This window comes from Budorcas taxicolor, chromosome 10 (genome assembly GCF_023091745.1).
Source record: "Budorcas taxicolor isolate Tak-1 chromosome 10, Takin1.1, whole genome shotgun sequence".
NCBI lineage: Eukaryota > Metazoa > Chordata > Mammalia > Artiodactyla > Bovidae > Budorcas > Budorcas taxicolor.
The window spans coordinates 42,373,343-42,389,604 of record NC_068919.1 but is presented as its reverse complement, the minus strand read 5'-3'; the positions used below and the strand labels follow the sequence as shown (position 1 = coordinate 42,389,604).

At 43.9% G+C, this 16,262-nt stretch overlaps 1 protein-coding gene across 1 annotated transcript in view; it reads left to right on the top strand.

Moving 5' to 3' along the window:
* Positions 1-1,074: 1,074 nt before the first annotated feature.
* Positions 1,075-16,262, top strand: part of TRIM9 (tripartite motif containing 9) — a 119,114-nt gene continuing 103,926 nt past the window's right edge. Inside the window, exon 1 of the mRNA XM_052646579.1 lies at positions 1,075-1,896. Coding sequence (XP_052502539.1) covers positions 1,075-1,896 — 822 coding nt within the window. The remainder of the gene's footprint in view (positions 1,897-16,262) is intronic.

The window sequence follows — 16,262 nt, the reverse complement described above, 5'->3', positions numbered from 1 at the left end:
TGTGGAAGCTCAGCCAGGTGCTGACAGCCTGGTGAGAGGATAGCTTTGAGGTAACGGGGACTGAAGTGGGGATATAGGGGCACAGTCACATCACACGGTAAGAAGCCTCTGGGCCGAGTTTGTACTGAAACCGTGAAATGAAGGGGGCATAGATTTTAACTAGTATACTGAGCTTTACGTGAGTCCCTAGTTTAAGTCACACAGCAACACTAGGAAATCGATATGTCAGTCCCCCTTTAGACAGCAGGAACTAGGACAGAAAGAAGACAAAGAAGAGTTGACTCCTGCCAGGGCTCAAGGCCTGCACCACCGGGTCCCCGGAAGCTGGAGCGCAGGGACCGGCTTCCGCGGGTTCCTGAGCTGGGGAGAAAGTCCCCGCTGCGGTACAGAAACCGAGGTCTGGGTGAGGCGCCAGCAGCGGAAGGAGAAGGGCCGTCTCCTCTGTGGTGCAGCACTCGCCGAGGGGAGGTCGGCGCGGAGACCATAGCAGCAAGCCAAACGCAAACGCGGGCGATAGGCATCAACCCCTCTGCCAGCCACCTCCCTGCGAGGAGGGGTTTCTCACGCTCCGTTCTCGGGAGACTGAGCCGGAGGTCGGAAGGAAGCGGGGCGAGGGATGAGTCATCCCGCCTAATTCCTCCTTCCCGGTCCCTTCGCCTCCGCATGCCGGCCGCCTCCCGAGATCAGGCAGCGGGGAATGAAAACTCCCCTCACCCTCAGAATCCTCCACCAAACCCCCTGTGACCGGCAGAGAAGAGGAGAAGGATGGGGCATATGGCCAATGAGAGCTTCGCTCTCTCGCTCTCCGTCCAATCGGCCGCTGTTTACAGGCTGGGGCGGGACTAAGGGGCGAGGAGGGGGCGTTCCCAGGCTGGCTCTGGGCGCCGAGGTTCCGTGGCTCTTAGAGAGAGCGCCTCGCTGGGAGTCGGCGCCTAAGCGACGCGAGAAGGCGCCACTGCCAAAACCACCGCCGCCACTGCTGGCCAAGGTGCTGGACACGACAGGCCAGGCGGCCACCTCGTCAGCTCAGGCGCCCGTTGCAGCCGCAGCTGCTTCGCTCCCAGCCGGGTCCCCATGGAAGAGATGGAAGAAGAGTTAAAATGCCCCGTGTGCGGCTCCTTCTATCGCGAGCCCATCATCTTACCCTGCTCTCACAATATATGTCAGGCGTGCGCCCGCAACATCCTGGTACAGACCCCGGAGTCAGAGTCCCCCCAGAGCCGACGGGCCTCGGGCTCCGGGGTCTCCGATTATGACTATCTGGATCTGGACAAGATGAGCCTGTACAGCGAGGCGGACAGCGGCTATGGCTCCTACGGGGGGTTCGCCAGCGCCCCTACTACACCGTGCCAGAAGTCCCCCAACGGCGTCCGTGTGTTCCCCCCGGCTATGCCGCCACCGGCCACCCATCTGTCACCGGCCTTGGCCTCTGTGCCCCGCAACTCCTGTATCACCTGCCCCCAGTGCCACCGCAGCCTCATCTTGGACGACCGGGGGCTCCGCGGCTTCCCCAAGAACCGCGTCCTGGAAGGGGTAATTGACCGCTACCAGCAGAGCAAAGCGGCTGCCCTTAAATGCCAGCTCTGCGAGAAGGCACCCAAGGAAGCCACCGTCATGTGTGAACAGTGCGATGTCTTCTACTGTGACCCGTGCCGCCTGCGCTGCCACCCGCCCCGGGGTCCTCTGGCCAAGCATCGCCTGGTACCCCCGGCACAGGGCCGCGTGAGCCGGCGGCTAAGCCCACGAAAGGTCTCCACCTGCACAGACCACGAGCTGGAGAACCACAGCATGTACTGCGTGCAGTGCAAGATGCCCGTGTGCTACCAGTGCTTGGAGGAGGGCAAACACTCCAGCCACGAAGTCAAGGCTCTAGGGGCCATGTGGAAACTGCACAAGGTAAGTCCTAAGAAAACCCACCCCTAACTCCCCGCACCTCCTATCCTCCGTTTTGCAGCAGATGACACTTCCCCCCCTCTTTTGCGCACAGTGCATCCCAACGGGAGCGCAATGCAGGTGCCTCCGATATCTGCTTCCCCCGTCTGGTGCATTGCAGGAAGCGCAGGGGGACCTTAAACGGCGCGCAGGGGAGTTGAACCTCTCCAGAGAGTTGTTTCGGGGATGCGTAGACCGGGTCTCCCCGGGCACGCTGCCTGCGATTCAGGCGCAGGGCGCCCCCTCCCCGCCGCAGACGTGCAACTCTGGGCCGCCACCAGCGAGTAGGAAAGCGATGCGTTTACTGGGCCGACCCGCGGCTGTTCTCAGGGACGCTCCAGGGCAGAGCCGGTGTGGAGCTCCAGCCGTGATCCCCGGGGAGGAGGTGGGGGCGGTTGGGTGGCGCGGACCGCTGGGTGCGGAGCTGCTGAATAGGCTGGCGCCTGGAGTCGCAGCGGGGGCGGGAAACACGCTGCGAGCGGAATACTGATTAGTAGGCGCTGGCCCATCCCAGCGTCCGCGCTGGAAGGATGCGGATCCGGGTGCTTTGCGCTCAGGAGGTGTATGAGTGGGGAGTAGGGTGGAAGAAAGAAAGAAAAAAAAAAAAAAAATCCTGTAGTCGCCATGGCAACACGGCCAGAGGCTGAGGCCCTGACCCTCGCGGAGAGGACGTGGGCTGGAGGAGCAGGACCGGAGGTTTCTGCGCGGTCGCGGCCTGAAAACTAGGCAGGTGCATCTTCCAGTTTCTCAGGGTAACCCCTCCTATTGACCGCCTACACACCCGTTTGTCCAGAATTCAGCCGTTTTCCTTTATCAGTAATTGTCTGTGCAAACTTTGAGACACCTGTTACCAAATTTATCTTTCTGATGTCTTTTGATGGCACCGCCGCCAAAGCTAGCCTCAAGAACAGGGCCTTTAACAACTTGTTAGGTCATGCCGCTCCCCTGTTCAAAGTCCTTCCGTTCCCCCCACGTTTCTTAGACAGTCCTTAGGAAGGTCCGCCAGGACCTCACATGACCTGTTTCCTTTGGCCTCACCGGCCTTATTTCCTCCCACTCCCTCTGCTTGAGCCGGCTGTCCCTCTTGCTGTCCCTCCACAAACACCAAGCCCCCCTGACCCCAGGGCCTTTGCTTCTGATACTCCTTCAGCCCCAGACCAAATACCCTGTATCTTAATAGTTAATTCTTTTGCCTCCTTCAGATCATTACTCAGATGTCACCCTTGCAGTGAGACCTTTGTGATTCATTTAGTTCCCTCTCTGCTTTATTTTTCCCAGTAGTACTTACCACTAACTGGCATGCTATATATTTTAATTAACATGTTACTTTTGTGTTTATCTATTGCTCCCCCAATAGGGGATAAACACACACACAAATAAGCTTCAGGAGGAAAGAGATCTTTATAATGTTGCCCACACTGGTTAGGAGGAAGGGAACCACTCTTGAGATGTACATGAATCTGACTTTTACTTTTTTAAAAAATCCACTTTGTCAGGGGTGCAAAGGTCAAGGCGGGGGTTCAGGACTGTTATAGGGAGGTTTTCTTTACACCATTGAGTTGCAAGCTCAAGAATGAGGCAGGGCAGTAGAGGCATCAGCTGTAGGCCCCCCAACTCAGGGTTTCTTGGCACTCTCTGGAGACCATAAAAGCTAGCCTTTGAGAAAGGCCCTCGGGTTAAGGGGGGAAATATTGATAATTTATTTAAAGCAAGAAAAAGTAAAGCATCACCATTTTCAGCAGTCAGGGAGCTCAACTCAGTATTGATTGAATGTGATCCACATTTACAGTTATTTGTGTTCTCACATATAGCCTACTGAACTGTATTAGTACTGATGGAGACAATTCAGCACAAATTTGAGCTCTGCCCCACCCCAGGCAGGGGTGCCACTTTTTAAACATTTCAATTTAAATTGTTTAAATGATGTTTAATTTCGAAAGTTTTCAAAACTCTAATTCATGGCCAATATTTTCTTCCTATTATGATTTCACTCCTAAACTGCTAACAGTCCTGCTAACTACATTGAATTGCGCTACAAATTACCATATTGTTGGAGCTAAGAAATTAATCACCCTGTCTGGGAAAAAGGACTTACAGGCATACACTAATTAGGATGGTCAGACTACAGCATTAATTTTCTGTGAAGAAGAACCTATACTTTATTCATTAAGACCAAAGGCCCATTAAATCTCCATCAAGCCCCATGTAGATTTGAAATGTTAAATCAAAACCAGAATTGAAAGAGACACATGTACCCCAATGTTCATCACAGCACTGTTTATAATAGCCGGGACATGGAAGCAACCTAGATGCCCATCAGCAGACGAATGGATAAGAAAGCTGTGGTACATATACACAATGGAGTATTACTCAGCCATTAAAAGGATACATTTGAATCAGTTCTAATGAGGTGGATGAAACTGGAGCCTATTATACAGAGTGAAGTAAGCCAGAAAGAAAAACACCAATACAGTATACTAACACATATATATGGAATTTAGAAAGATAGTAACGATAACCCTATATGCAAGACAGCAAAGGAGACACAAATGTGTAGAACAGTCTTTTGGACTCTGTGGGAGAGGGCGAGGGTGGGATGATTTGGGAGAATGGCATTGAAACATGTATATTATCATATGTGAAATGGATCGCCAGTCCAGGTTCGATGCATGAGACAGGGTGCTCAGGGCTGGTGCACTGGGATGACCCAGAGGGATGGGATGAGGAGGGAGGTGGGAGGGGGATTCAGGATGGGGAACACATGTACACCGTGGCAGATTCATGTCAATGTATGGCAAAACCACTACAATATTGTAAAGTAATTAGCCTCCAATTAAATAAATTTATATTAAAAAAAGAGAAATGTTAAATCATTCGTTTTATCAGTAATGGAAGCGGTGAGTAGACACTGTAGTGTAGACAGAATTGAAATTTGGATGTTTGCTAAAAAAGGATAATGTAAAGCCCTTAAGACATGACATAAGTAGACCAGGAAGGGAATATTGGTTCATTAAAAAAATTTTATTCTCTGATCTTTTGTATATTTCTTCAAAATAGTAAATACAATTTTTGTTCTGTCAATATCACAATGATTAAACTGCCAAGAAATATAAGGCAGGAGGATGACAGATTTTACCATTCATTTATCAACTGTTAGATGAACAACAAACATTATTCCCTCACCATGTCTGCTTAATAAGATAGCTGATGTGTTAACGTTCGATTTTCTCATAGAGTCTGTCTTCCATCATCACAAAAAACTCATGAGCCAGAATTCCTAAGTCCTTCAGAATATAGGAGAGCAAAGAACTATACTAAGTAGTTCTCCCAAAGGTGGACAGTTAGTTATCAACACAGATCTGAAAGTTTTCATTAATATTTAGTCATTTCCAGTGATAAAACTGTGTGAATAAGTGTTTCCCTCAGGAAACAAGACAAAGTGGCTAAAGTTTATCTTTTAAGTGCTTTTAAAAACAACTGGTTGAAACTCATTAGTTGTCAATTGACTAAATTGATTTACTTTTCAGATATCTAAGGCCTTTGAAATCCATGAAAAATAATAATATAGGAAGTGTCCTTGTAGGAAAAATATCTGGTGACATTTTTTATTTAGCATCAGTACTTTCTCTATTCCTTATCTAACTTAGGTTAGTATAGAGAAATGCTGTGCACACAAAACAAGATTTTGTAGGCACTTTAATATAGGCAATTGGAACCATTATTATTACTTTGTAATTTTAGCAATTCATATTTCTAAATTTGACATTATTCTCGGATTCCTGATGTATTTTATCAATCACTGAATCAGTAATATATTTATAAATTCTTTCGTGTTTTTACTGTTGAGCTAGAGTTTTCTTTTCCTTTCTACCCTGATCACTGTTCATTCTAAATCTTGTCTCAAATGTTATTTCTCTCTTAGTTTCTTTTTCTTAAATAAGTATTTGTAATTTAAGCATTTTAAAATAAACCATCAGTTATTATGCATTCATCTTCAAGGCATTCTGGGAAAGAAATACCAGCTTTGTAGTGTGGTGGCATCTCATCAAACATTTGCGTGATAAATGTGTTATTTAATGTAACTAAAGTGGTGTTCAGTTAGATACATACATCAGCAGTAAACACAGTATAACCTAGATGCTCCTATGGTAAATGCAACAGGTAACATACGTACATGTTCTTAAATTGTTAAAAATTTACTTCATGTATAATGAGAACATTCTGAAGCAATGTAAACATTCTTACAAGTATTAAGGAGAATGTTACAGAGGAATAAATTGTTTCTCATTGTGCTGAGGCAAAAACAGAAAGAGCTAGATGAAGTTCTGGCTTCCAGACCTGATTTTTCCACTTACCTGCTGGTAACTTTAGGCAAATCTATAACCTCTCTGTGCTTCCTACCCACAGGATGTAAAGCAGCTAAAACTATATTTATGACAATATTTTGAAAAAATAATTATAATGTTTGTAACTTAGTAATTTTAGTTTTCCAAAGTAGAAGGTTTTTGCATAAAACAGAAGTTATTGTCTCATTAGTCAACTGTTGTTGTGTATGTGTATGTGTGTTAGTCACTAAGTTGTGTCCTATTCTTTGCGACCCCGTGGACTGTAGCCTGCCAGGCTCCTCTGTCCATGGAATTCTCCAGGCAAGAATACTGGAGTGGGTAGCCATTCCCTTCTCCAACGGATCTTCCCTGACCCAGGGACTGAAGCCGGGTCTCCCTCATTGCAGGAATATTCCTTACCATCTGAGCCACCAGGGAAACTCTGAGCTGTTACTGCATGGAAATCCTATCCCCCAACTTGGGATACTTTGCTTGCTCCTTAAAGAGCACAGGGTGCCGTATAAAGACTATTCTTAAAGATGGTCTCAAAGAGTGAGCCAGATCCTAATGGGTCCTGAGAGAATAGTCAGTTGAATTAAACCCAAGGAACAAGAACACTACACAAAGATTTATTTGTGTATAAACAAAGGTATTTTGTTTTTCAATTACAAAGCTAAAATGATAAGTGATATGACTCATTTTTTTCAGATGCACGGCTTCAAGTTCAACTTCTTGAACTTAGGCTGAAAAAATATGTTTGGAACATGCCAGCCTTATGGCAGAGAGAAGGGAGCAAAGCAGATCCACTCAATGGCACTTAAAAGTTTCCATTCAGGCATGGCATGTCACTTCTGCTTACAGTCCATTGTCTAAAGCAAACCATGTGGCCAAGATTGACATCCGTGCTGTAGGAAATTCACTCTTCCAGTAGAGAGGCGCCAGAGAAGGGCCTTGTAGAAGAGGGCAGAAAATATTTTGAACAAATAATACAACATGGCACATGCCTGATTCTCTCATGCCCGCTCCTGTCTCTGAACGGGCTTCCTTGGCCTGCACAAGGCCCAACACGACTCCTCCAGCTCCAGTGCAGCATCACTTGCAGTTCAGGTGTCCACTCTCATCGGATTGTGTCTCTGTGTCTCTTAGGCCTCATTTTCAAGTTTAGAGAAAGAATGTGACTGACTCAGCTTGAGTGAAGGGTTTACTGATGACTGCCTACCCCTTTGGTGAAGTGGATGCAGAAGACGTGAATGAGACAAGTAAGGCACTCACCTTGGGTGAAAAACATAAGGGGGTGCCAGAAACTCAGTAATCAGGATAAAAATATTATAAGGCAATATCTTTGTTTCTTTTTTTTTAAGCAATTATTTATTTGGCTGTACCAGGTCTTAGTTGTGGAATGGAGGATCTTTAGTTGCAGCCTGTGAACTCTTCTCTGTGACATGTGTGATCTGGTTCCCTGACCAGGGATTGAATCCAGGCCCCCTGCTTTGGGAGCACAGAGCCTTAGCCACTGGACCACCAGGGAAGTCCTGTAAGGCAGTATCTTAAAACACAAAGATGAATGCAAAAAAATTCACAATGAGCAGAATATCAACATTTTAAATGTTGATCAATGACAGTGCCATGCTGAGCCATATTGGAGCCTAAATCAAAAGGGAAAATCAGTAGTATTGATCCTGTCTTTAAGATTTTGATCTTTTCTTCATCATAGATTTTTTGGCATTCATTTTTATTTTTAAAAAATATCACATTAAAATATTATTTCTGTTGACTACTGAGGTTTTGGCACCCCTTTCAATTCCACACCTGGGGAAAGTGCCTCACTCCCCTCACCCTAGTCCTGGCCCTGAGGGGTCATGAGTGGAAGGAGGATGGTAAAAGGTGCCAAAATATGATTTTGCATTCACTTCAGGTGTCTCTTTTAAAGTATGTGGTTGGGTTGAGAGTGTAAGGAACTGTATGCTGCTGCTGCTGCTAAATTGCTTCAGTCGTGTCCGACTCTGTGTGACCCCATAGACGGCAGCCCACCAGGCTCCGCAGTCCCTGGGATTCTCCAGGCAAGAACACTGGAGTGGATTGCCATTTCCTTCTCCAATGCATGAAAGTGAAAAGTAAAAGTGAAGTCGTTCAGTCGTGTCCAACCCTCAGCGACCCCATGGACTGCAGCCTAGTAGGCTCCTCCGTCCATGGGAGTGGGTTGCCATTGCCTTCTCCGAAGGAACTGTATAGTTTCATTTAATAATTCCACCTGTTTAGAAGAAAAGAAGAGCTTATGGTAACCATGGAATTTAGTGTTTTGTGGTTTTTATATTTTGGTCTCATAACAGTAGTGTTCTTCTTACTTAGTTAAGTGCTTCTCCTCACCATCAATTCCTGCCTCAGCCTAGTCCTTGTGATTTTGTGAGGCTGCCAATCCAGGGCTCTGCCTTACCCGGCCAAGTGGGAGAGCATGTCACATGGGCCTGGCAAGCCGTCACACCTTACCCCTCTGGCCAGCTGATAATTCAAAGGATGAGCATAGGACAGGAGCCCATCCAGTGAGAATCCTCTTCTGAGGTTTATAGATACCGTGTATAGATAACAGAGTCAGGGACAGAAAAGCCTTGCTTTCCTCTGACTTGTTGCAGCTAGAAGAAAAGACAGGAGCTGTCTGTATCCCTGCCTCTTCCTCTTCCTCCTATATTAGTAGGAGAAAGTAAGGCAACCCACAGAGATACAGCAGGAAGAAACAGAGAATTCGGAAAACACTGTTTGAACCCCTGGCCTTCATAAACAAGGCCAGCTACCCACTCCTGCCTTTCCAGTTTTGTCAATCAACAAACCTCCCCCTTCTTTCTGCTTTAGCTCATTTGTATTGGTTTTCTGCCACTTGCAACTGAGATTTATCACATATAAACAATTGTATCTGAGGATACTGAATAATATTCCACTGTATGCTCTCCCTGGATCTTCTGCATTTTAACTACGGAACTAATTGCTTGAGATGCTTAAAAAGCAGAGCACCAGAGTTGATGATGACATATATGTGTGTGTATATATATGTACACACACAAACGCATATATATCTCATTTGCTTTATTCATTCATCTATTGAGGGACATTTAGGTTGTAGAAGTTCTTTTTGCTTCAACGCAAGTTTGGGAAACACCATTCTAGGCAGTGACTAGCCAATAAGTCAGTAAGGAGGTCAGTTTTCTTCATTTCTTATGTGTGCAGAGTGAGTGAAGTGAAGTCGCTCAGTCGTGTCTGACTCTTTGCGACGCCATGGACTGTAGCCCACCAGGCTCCTCAGTCCATGGAATTTTCCAGGCAAGAGTACTGGCGTGGGTTGCCATTTCCTTCTCCAGGGGATCTTCCCAACCCAGGGATTGAACCCGGGTCTCCCACACTGCAGGCAGACGCTTTACCGTCTGAGCCACCAGGGAAGCCCCTGTGTGCAGAGTAGATGACTCTAAAACTCCAGCCTGTGGATAAATGTCCCTACTCAGCCTATCCTTAAATCTTATGTTAATCTTTTGATAAAATATTAAAAGTTACATTTATCTAATTTTTTTAAATATTAAAGGCAAAGACAAAGAGGTAAAGCAATTAATATGAATTTTGTAGTATTTATATACATATATTTACTATAAGTTGCTTCTCTTTCTGCTATAAATAACTGAAAGATGATTTTGGACATCTGTAATACTAATGTTATATAATTAAAAATTACTGCTTTGATTTACTTCTGACTACTGCTAGGTTTTATATACATGATGCCAAATGACTGGCTTGATTGAGTTTTTCATTAAATTGTGATAAGTAGAAACAAATTGTTCTGAGTCCTTTTACAAAGCAAAAACAAAAAGGACAATATTAAAAGGTCAAAACTAATGCTGCTTTTGTGACACCAGAGCAGAACAATGTGTCAAAAGAGTAGTACATTGCCTGTTACATCCCAGGCTTTCTAATATTACCACACTGACCTTCAGGATCAATTTTTAACCGTGGAAGAGAAGTTAGTATAAAATGGCCACCATCAGTGAACCCAGATTATCAAAGACCCTCTAGGTTTTGTCAACAGCATGTCTAATTCATCCCAAAAGACATCTCAAAGCAAAAAAACCATTGTACTGAGGTGTTCGTACAGCAGTTTTATCCTAACCTGAAACTGGGTCCCTGTCTTAAAGTAAGAACTATCTCAGAGTAAGGTTACGCAGAAAACCCAAGCAGACTTCACAGAATATACTTGACATCACCAGAGAAGTTGTCATTTCATTTCACTTCTGTTTGACTCTGACTTTGCCATTTTTTGAACTTTTCTGGTTTATGTTGCAGATCCAGCCATGGTCCTGTGTGCCTATCTAAGTTACCTCTTCCTTCTTGACCTTCCTGGCCTTCCAGCTTCCTCACCAGCCCTCTCCCTGTCCACCAGGCCTCCCTCCACCATTTTCTAAGACTAGATCATCACCTCACCCCCACTAAGCTTGGAAGGCCCAGCTCCTGGGAGCCCGCCTCCACAGCCTTGCCCCATTTCCTATGCTCAGAAGATGTTTTTAGAAGGTTTGTTTGATGGAAAAAAAGAATCTGAAGATTAATGCTTAGCAAATATATTGACTTCCCTGGTGGCTCAGATAGGAAAGAATCTGCCTGCAATGCAGGTGACCTGGGTTCGATCCCCTGGCTAGGAAGATCCCCCTGGAAAAGGGAATGGCTACCCATTCCAGTATTCTTGCCTGGAGAATTCCGTGGACAGAGGAGCCCAGTGGGTACAGTCCACAGGATTGCAAAGAGTCAGACACAAATGAGTGACTAACACACACACAAATATATATCCCAATATTTTAAGTTTCTCCTATGAGCCTGACAGTAAGAATTAAATTTGAAAACCTGTATTTCACACTTTTTGTTAAAAATATACTGAGTACCTACTGCATGCCAGCTACTGTTCTAAGCCCTTTCCAGCCACTTTTTCATCTAATCTTCAGGATTCACATATCTTCCTGCACAAAAAGGTTATAAAGTCATTCTGACTTTAAAAGGCAAAGCCAGAGTTTGAATCCAGGCTGTCTGACTTCAGAGCTCCTGTGTGGAACTGCTTATTCTGTCTTCCCTTCTGATAATCACAGAAAACATATGATCTGCAAAGCACAATTTGCAGTCTTATAAATTCAAGGACATAACTGAGATCTTTTAGTTCTCATGTATGAAAATTAGTGAGAAATTAAAAGTAATTTGTCTCCTAAGTTTTCTTGTGACAAAATAAATTTAATGAGGAAAATACAGGGTAGAGGGAAGGGAGAGACATGTATGTTGAGTATTCCTTAGACCAGATCCTCGGAAGTGTGCTGGGTACCTCTGTCTCCTTGTCAGAACCAAGCAAGCAACAGATAGGCAGTAAGGTTCTATCAGCTCAGCCAGGAATTCACTGTCCTCTTCTAATAAAATAATCATCTTAAAATTAATAGGTAAAAGTGATATAAAACAAGAAGTGGCTTTGTTTGGCATGTTAAGTATATTTCTGCAAATCTAAAACATTTATAAGTCTATCCTATGGGAAACATAAAAATGCATTCATACCTGAAAGCAGTAACTCCACGTTGACTTTCAGTTTAAACTCACTCGTTTTGTACCTTTTGCTGGGATGGTTTAAAAAAATACATGTATTCACCACCTCACACCAGTTGGAATGGCCATCATCAAAAAGTCTACAAACCATAAATGCTGGAGAGGGTGTGGAGAAAAGGGAACACTCTTACATTGCTGGTGGGAATGTAAACTGATAGAGCCACTATGGAAGATGGTATGGAGATTCCTTAAAAAGCTAGGAATAAAAGCACCATATGACCTAGCAATCCAATTCCTAGGCATATACCCTGAGGAAACCAAAAGTGAAAAAGACACATGTATTTCAATATTCACTGCAGCACTCTTTACAATAGCTAGAACATGGAAGCAACCTAGATGTCCATTGAGAGATGAATGGATAAAGAAGCTGTGGTTCATATTATAATGGAACACCACACAGCCTTAAAAAGGAACACATTTGAGTCAGTTCTAATGAGGTGGATGAACCTAGAGCCTATTATAAGGGTAAAGTAAGTCAGAAAGAGAAATATAAACATCGTTTACTGATACATATATATGGAATATAGAAAGATGGTACTGATGAATTTATTTGCAGGGCAGCAATGGAGAAACAGACAGAGAACAGATCTATGGACATGGGAGGAGAAGAGGGAGAAAGGGAGATGTATGGAGAGAGTAACATGGAAATTTACAATACCATATGTAAAATAGATAGCCAATGCGAATTCGCTGTGTGACCCAGGGAACACAAACAGGGGCTCTGTGACAATCTAGAAGGGTGGGATGGGAAGGGAGATGGGAGGGAGGCTTAGGAGGGAGGGGACACGGGTGTACCTATGGCTGATTCTTGATGATGTATGACGGAAAACCACAAAATTCTGTAAAGCGATTATCCTTCAATTTAAAAAAATTTTAAGAAAGTATATTCCTATTCAGGAAAAGACCTGCCCTGCCTTTTACCATAAACATTAAAAGGAATATATGACCTGGGAAAGCTCATTGTTTAAGAATGGTTTAAAGTCCAGCCAAATAAAATTGTTTTTCATAAGCCTTGCATAGAACCAGCACTGCACATTTTATACTAATAGCTGTGATCAAAGAAGAAACTGTTCCTTGGAGAATTAGCTTTGGAAGCAGAATGCTGAACATTGTGCTTTGGTGTGGGAATACGCATTCTGTCGTTAGCCCATACACATAGATGGTTAATCCTCATCTACCGCTGATTTATTCATTGAAGCTGACTTTCCAACCAGATAGCATCTATTCAGCTTTATTGAGCTTTTTCTTCATCCTCTCTTTTCTCTTACTTTGCTTGCAGCTTGCATTTTAAGAAGCAACTGTTTGACACCAAATGCTTATCACTCTCTGCCACACTCCAGGAAGAACTGTGAGAGGGTCATGCCACTGTGACCTGGGCTGTTCATCAGTCTAAGACATTATCGAGTCTCTGAACAAAACCAGTTGCAAAAAGAAGTAAATGTGAATATGGGGGAGTAAACAGTTTTTCTACCCCAGGCAGGTCTTCATAATAGGCTTTTTGACTTGATAGGGAGCAAATGCTCAGAAAGTCAAATATACCCAGATTCAGTTATAATTAGAACTCACTCAAAGCTGAAGGGAAATGACTTTATAACATAATATACTATTTTTGATGCAAACAATCAACAGCTGACTTTACTATAAAGGTGTGTAGTCCGTTACATTATGCTACTGATATTTATGCCATCACCCAGGTGCACCAGTTCATGCACTTGATAAAATGGTGTCACTTATGCTATGCCACCCCCTCCACATCTATGAAATGTTATCCAAGCACATTATTCACAAAAACTCAAATGTAGAATTGGACTTCCATTCAGTCTAATAAATCTTACATGGCACAGATAAATCCATGGTGCTTTTAACAAGCAATTTTTATTGATTTTATTGACTATCAATCATCTGGCCAAGACTTAGCAAGCAAATATGATAAACAGCTTTTAGCACACAGTCAATGCAGTATGAAGAAGCTGCATGTTTGCATTTAGCTCCTGTTATCTGGCCCCTTGTGCCATTATGGAAGCAAATCTGCCATTGATGGAACTAAAATATTATTCAGAATTTAATAAACTTTTCTCTACTTTCTACTTTGAGGAACAAAAAATATAGAATATATATACTTGTATGAATACTAAAATTCCAAGCTAGCTTTAACAAACATAATAAGCAAGTGTACAGAGCATAACTACCATCCCCTTACCGTTCAAACATGTTACCTCTCCACCTGAAGAAAGAATGGTTGCTCTGGTCACTGCATACAGAAAGTTTGTAGAAAGGTTTGACTTGACATAAGGACTTCCCTGGTGGCTCAGACGCTTAAGTGTCTGTTTACAATGTGGGAGACCGGGTTCAATCCCTGGGTCGGGAAGATCCCCTGGAGAAAGAAATGGCAATCCACTCCAGTACTATTGCCTGGAAAATCCCATGGACAGAGGAGCCTGGTAGGCTACAGTCCATGGGGTCGCGAAGAGTCGGACATGACTGAGTAACTTCACTTTCACTTTCACTGTTCAAGGTCCTGTTATGTAGGTAAAAACATATTAATAAATACTGGTATTAGTTGGCAAATCACATAAATATTTTATAGTAATTTTGAAAATTACCAAGCCAAAGATAAAATTAATGCTTCCAACATGGAGATTTGGAGAAGGCAATGGCACCGTACTCCAGTACTCTTGCCTGGAAAATCCCATGGATGGAGGAGCCTGGTGGGCTGCAGTCCATGGGGTCACTAAGAGTCAGACACGACTGAGAGACTTCACTTTCACTTTTCACTTTCATGCATTGGAGAAGGAAATGGCAACCCACTCCAGTGTTCTTGCCTGGAGAATCCCAGGGACGGAGGAGCCTGGTGGGCTGCCATCTATGGGGCTGCACAGAGTTGGACATGACTGAAGTGACTTAGCAGTAGCAGCAGCAGCATGGAGAGTATCCTTGATTCTTGTTTTCCAAAGAGGTTGTATCATCTTACATTCCTACCAGCAATGGGTGAGGGCTCCAGTTTCTCCATATCCTCAACACATGTTAATATCTGGCTTTTTGACTAGAGCCATCCAAGCTGATGTTGACAGAGTATCTCATTATGGTTTTTTTTTTTTTTTTGTCTTGCAACTCCCTAATGACTAGTGATGTTGAACATCTTTCCATGTGTTTATTGCCTAGCTTCATATCATTTTTAAAGATTTTGCCCATTTTTAAATTAGAAAAGTTCTCTTTTATTGTTGAGTTGTACGAGTTCTTTATATTCTGATATTTATTCACTGTTTGAATAAGAGGAATAGAAACGTGAGACTCATCCTTCAGAGACACAGGAAATAAAAAGCCAACACGGAGATGAGAGGAAGAAAAAACTGGTCAAGACTGACCTTCCAGAACTCCTACTGCTCCCTCACCCAGTAACCTCTGTCAGCCAAGTCTGAAGCAGAGCTCAGATAAGCTCTACCAGGACCGGCTCATGACAAATAGGAAACGTGGAAAAATCCAAAAGCAGGAGGAGGAAACATTTCCATCATCAAAGTCCCTGAATATGGTGGCTGTGCCTCCTCTTTGCCTCGGGTCCCACTCTTCCTGACTTTGGTGCTGGAGTTCACTGGCGTTCAATATTATTAAGTTTCAGTGGTGTTGTGGTTCTGTTGCTTGCAGGTTACCATGGTGGTGTTTGAAAAAGTCACTTAGGGTGTCAAAGTGGTGGGGTGGTGGGCCCTTCCCCTGTATTTGAGAATTATAAATTGGTAGAATTGGGATACTGGGTATTTGAGATTATTTGCCTAACCCCCTCAAAAGTCAGAAGAATAAATCCCCAAACACTTCAGTAAATTACCAGAATCACACAGTTTGTTACCAAAAAAAAAAAGTTTTGATTTCTTAGAACTATAGTAATTATTCTGAGCATCCAAGGACCTATTTTCAGTGACTTCTATGTGTGCTGTGTATGGAAACACCTTTTCTCTCTTTTGGGGCTTCCCTGATGGCTCAGACAGTAAAGAATCTGCCTGAAATGCAGGAGACCCAGGTTCAATCCCTGGGTCTACCCACTCCAGCATTCTTACCTGGGAAATCCCATGGACAGAGAAGCCTGGTGGGCTACAGTCCATGGGGTCACAAAGAGTCAGACACGACTGTGCAACTAACACCTCTTTTTTAGAGGCTCTCTCATGCCCTCAGACAAGTATAATCACAGTTTTTTCCACATTCCATGACTATAACTGTCAAAGTTTACCTTAACGTTGTTCTTCTCTCTTTAAATTGAATTGAAGTCTCCCAGTTGTGTCCGACTCTTTGTGACCCCATGGACTATATAGCCTGCCAGGTTCTTCCATCAGTGGGATTTTCCAGGCAAGAATATTGGAGTGGCTTGCCATTTCCTTCTCCAGAGGATCTTCCCAACTAGGGATT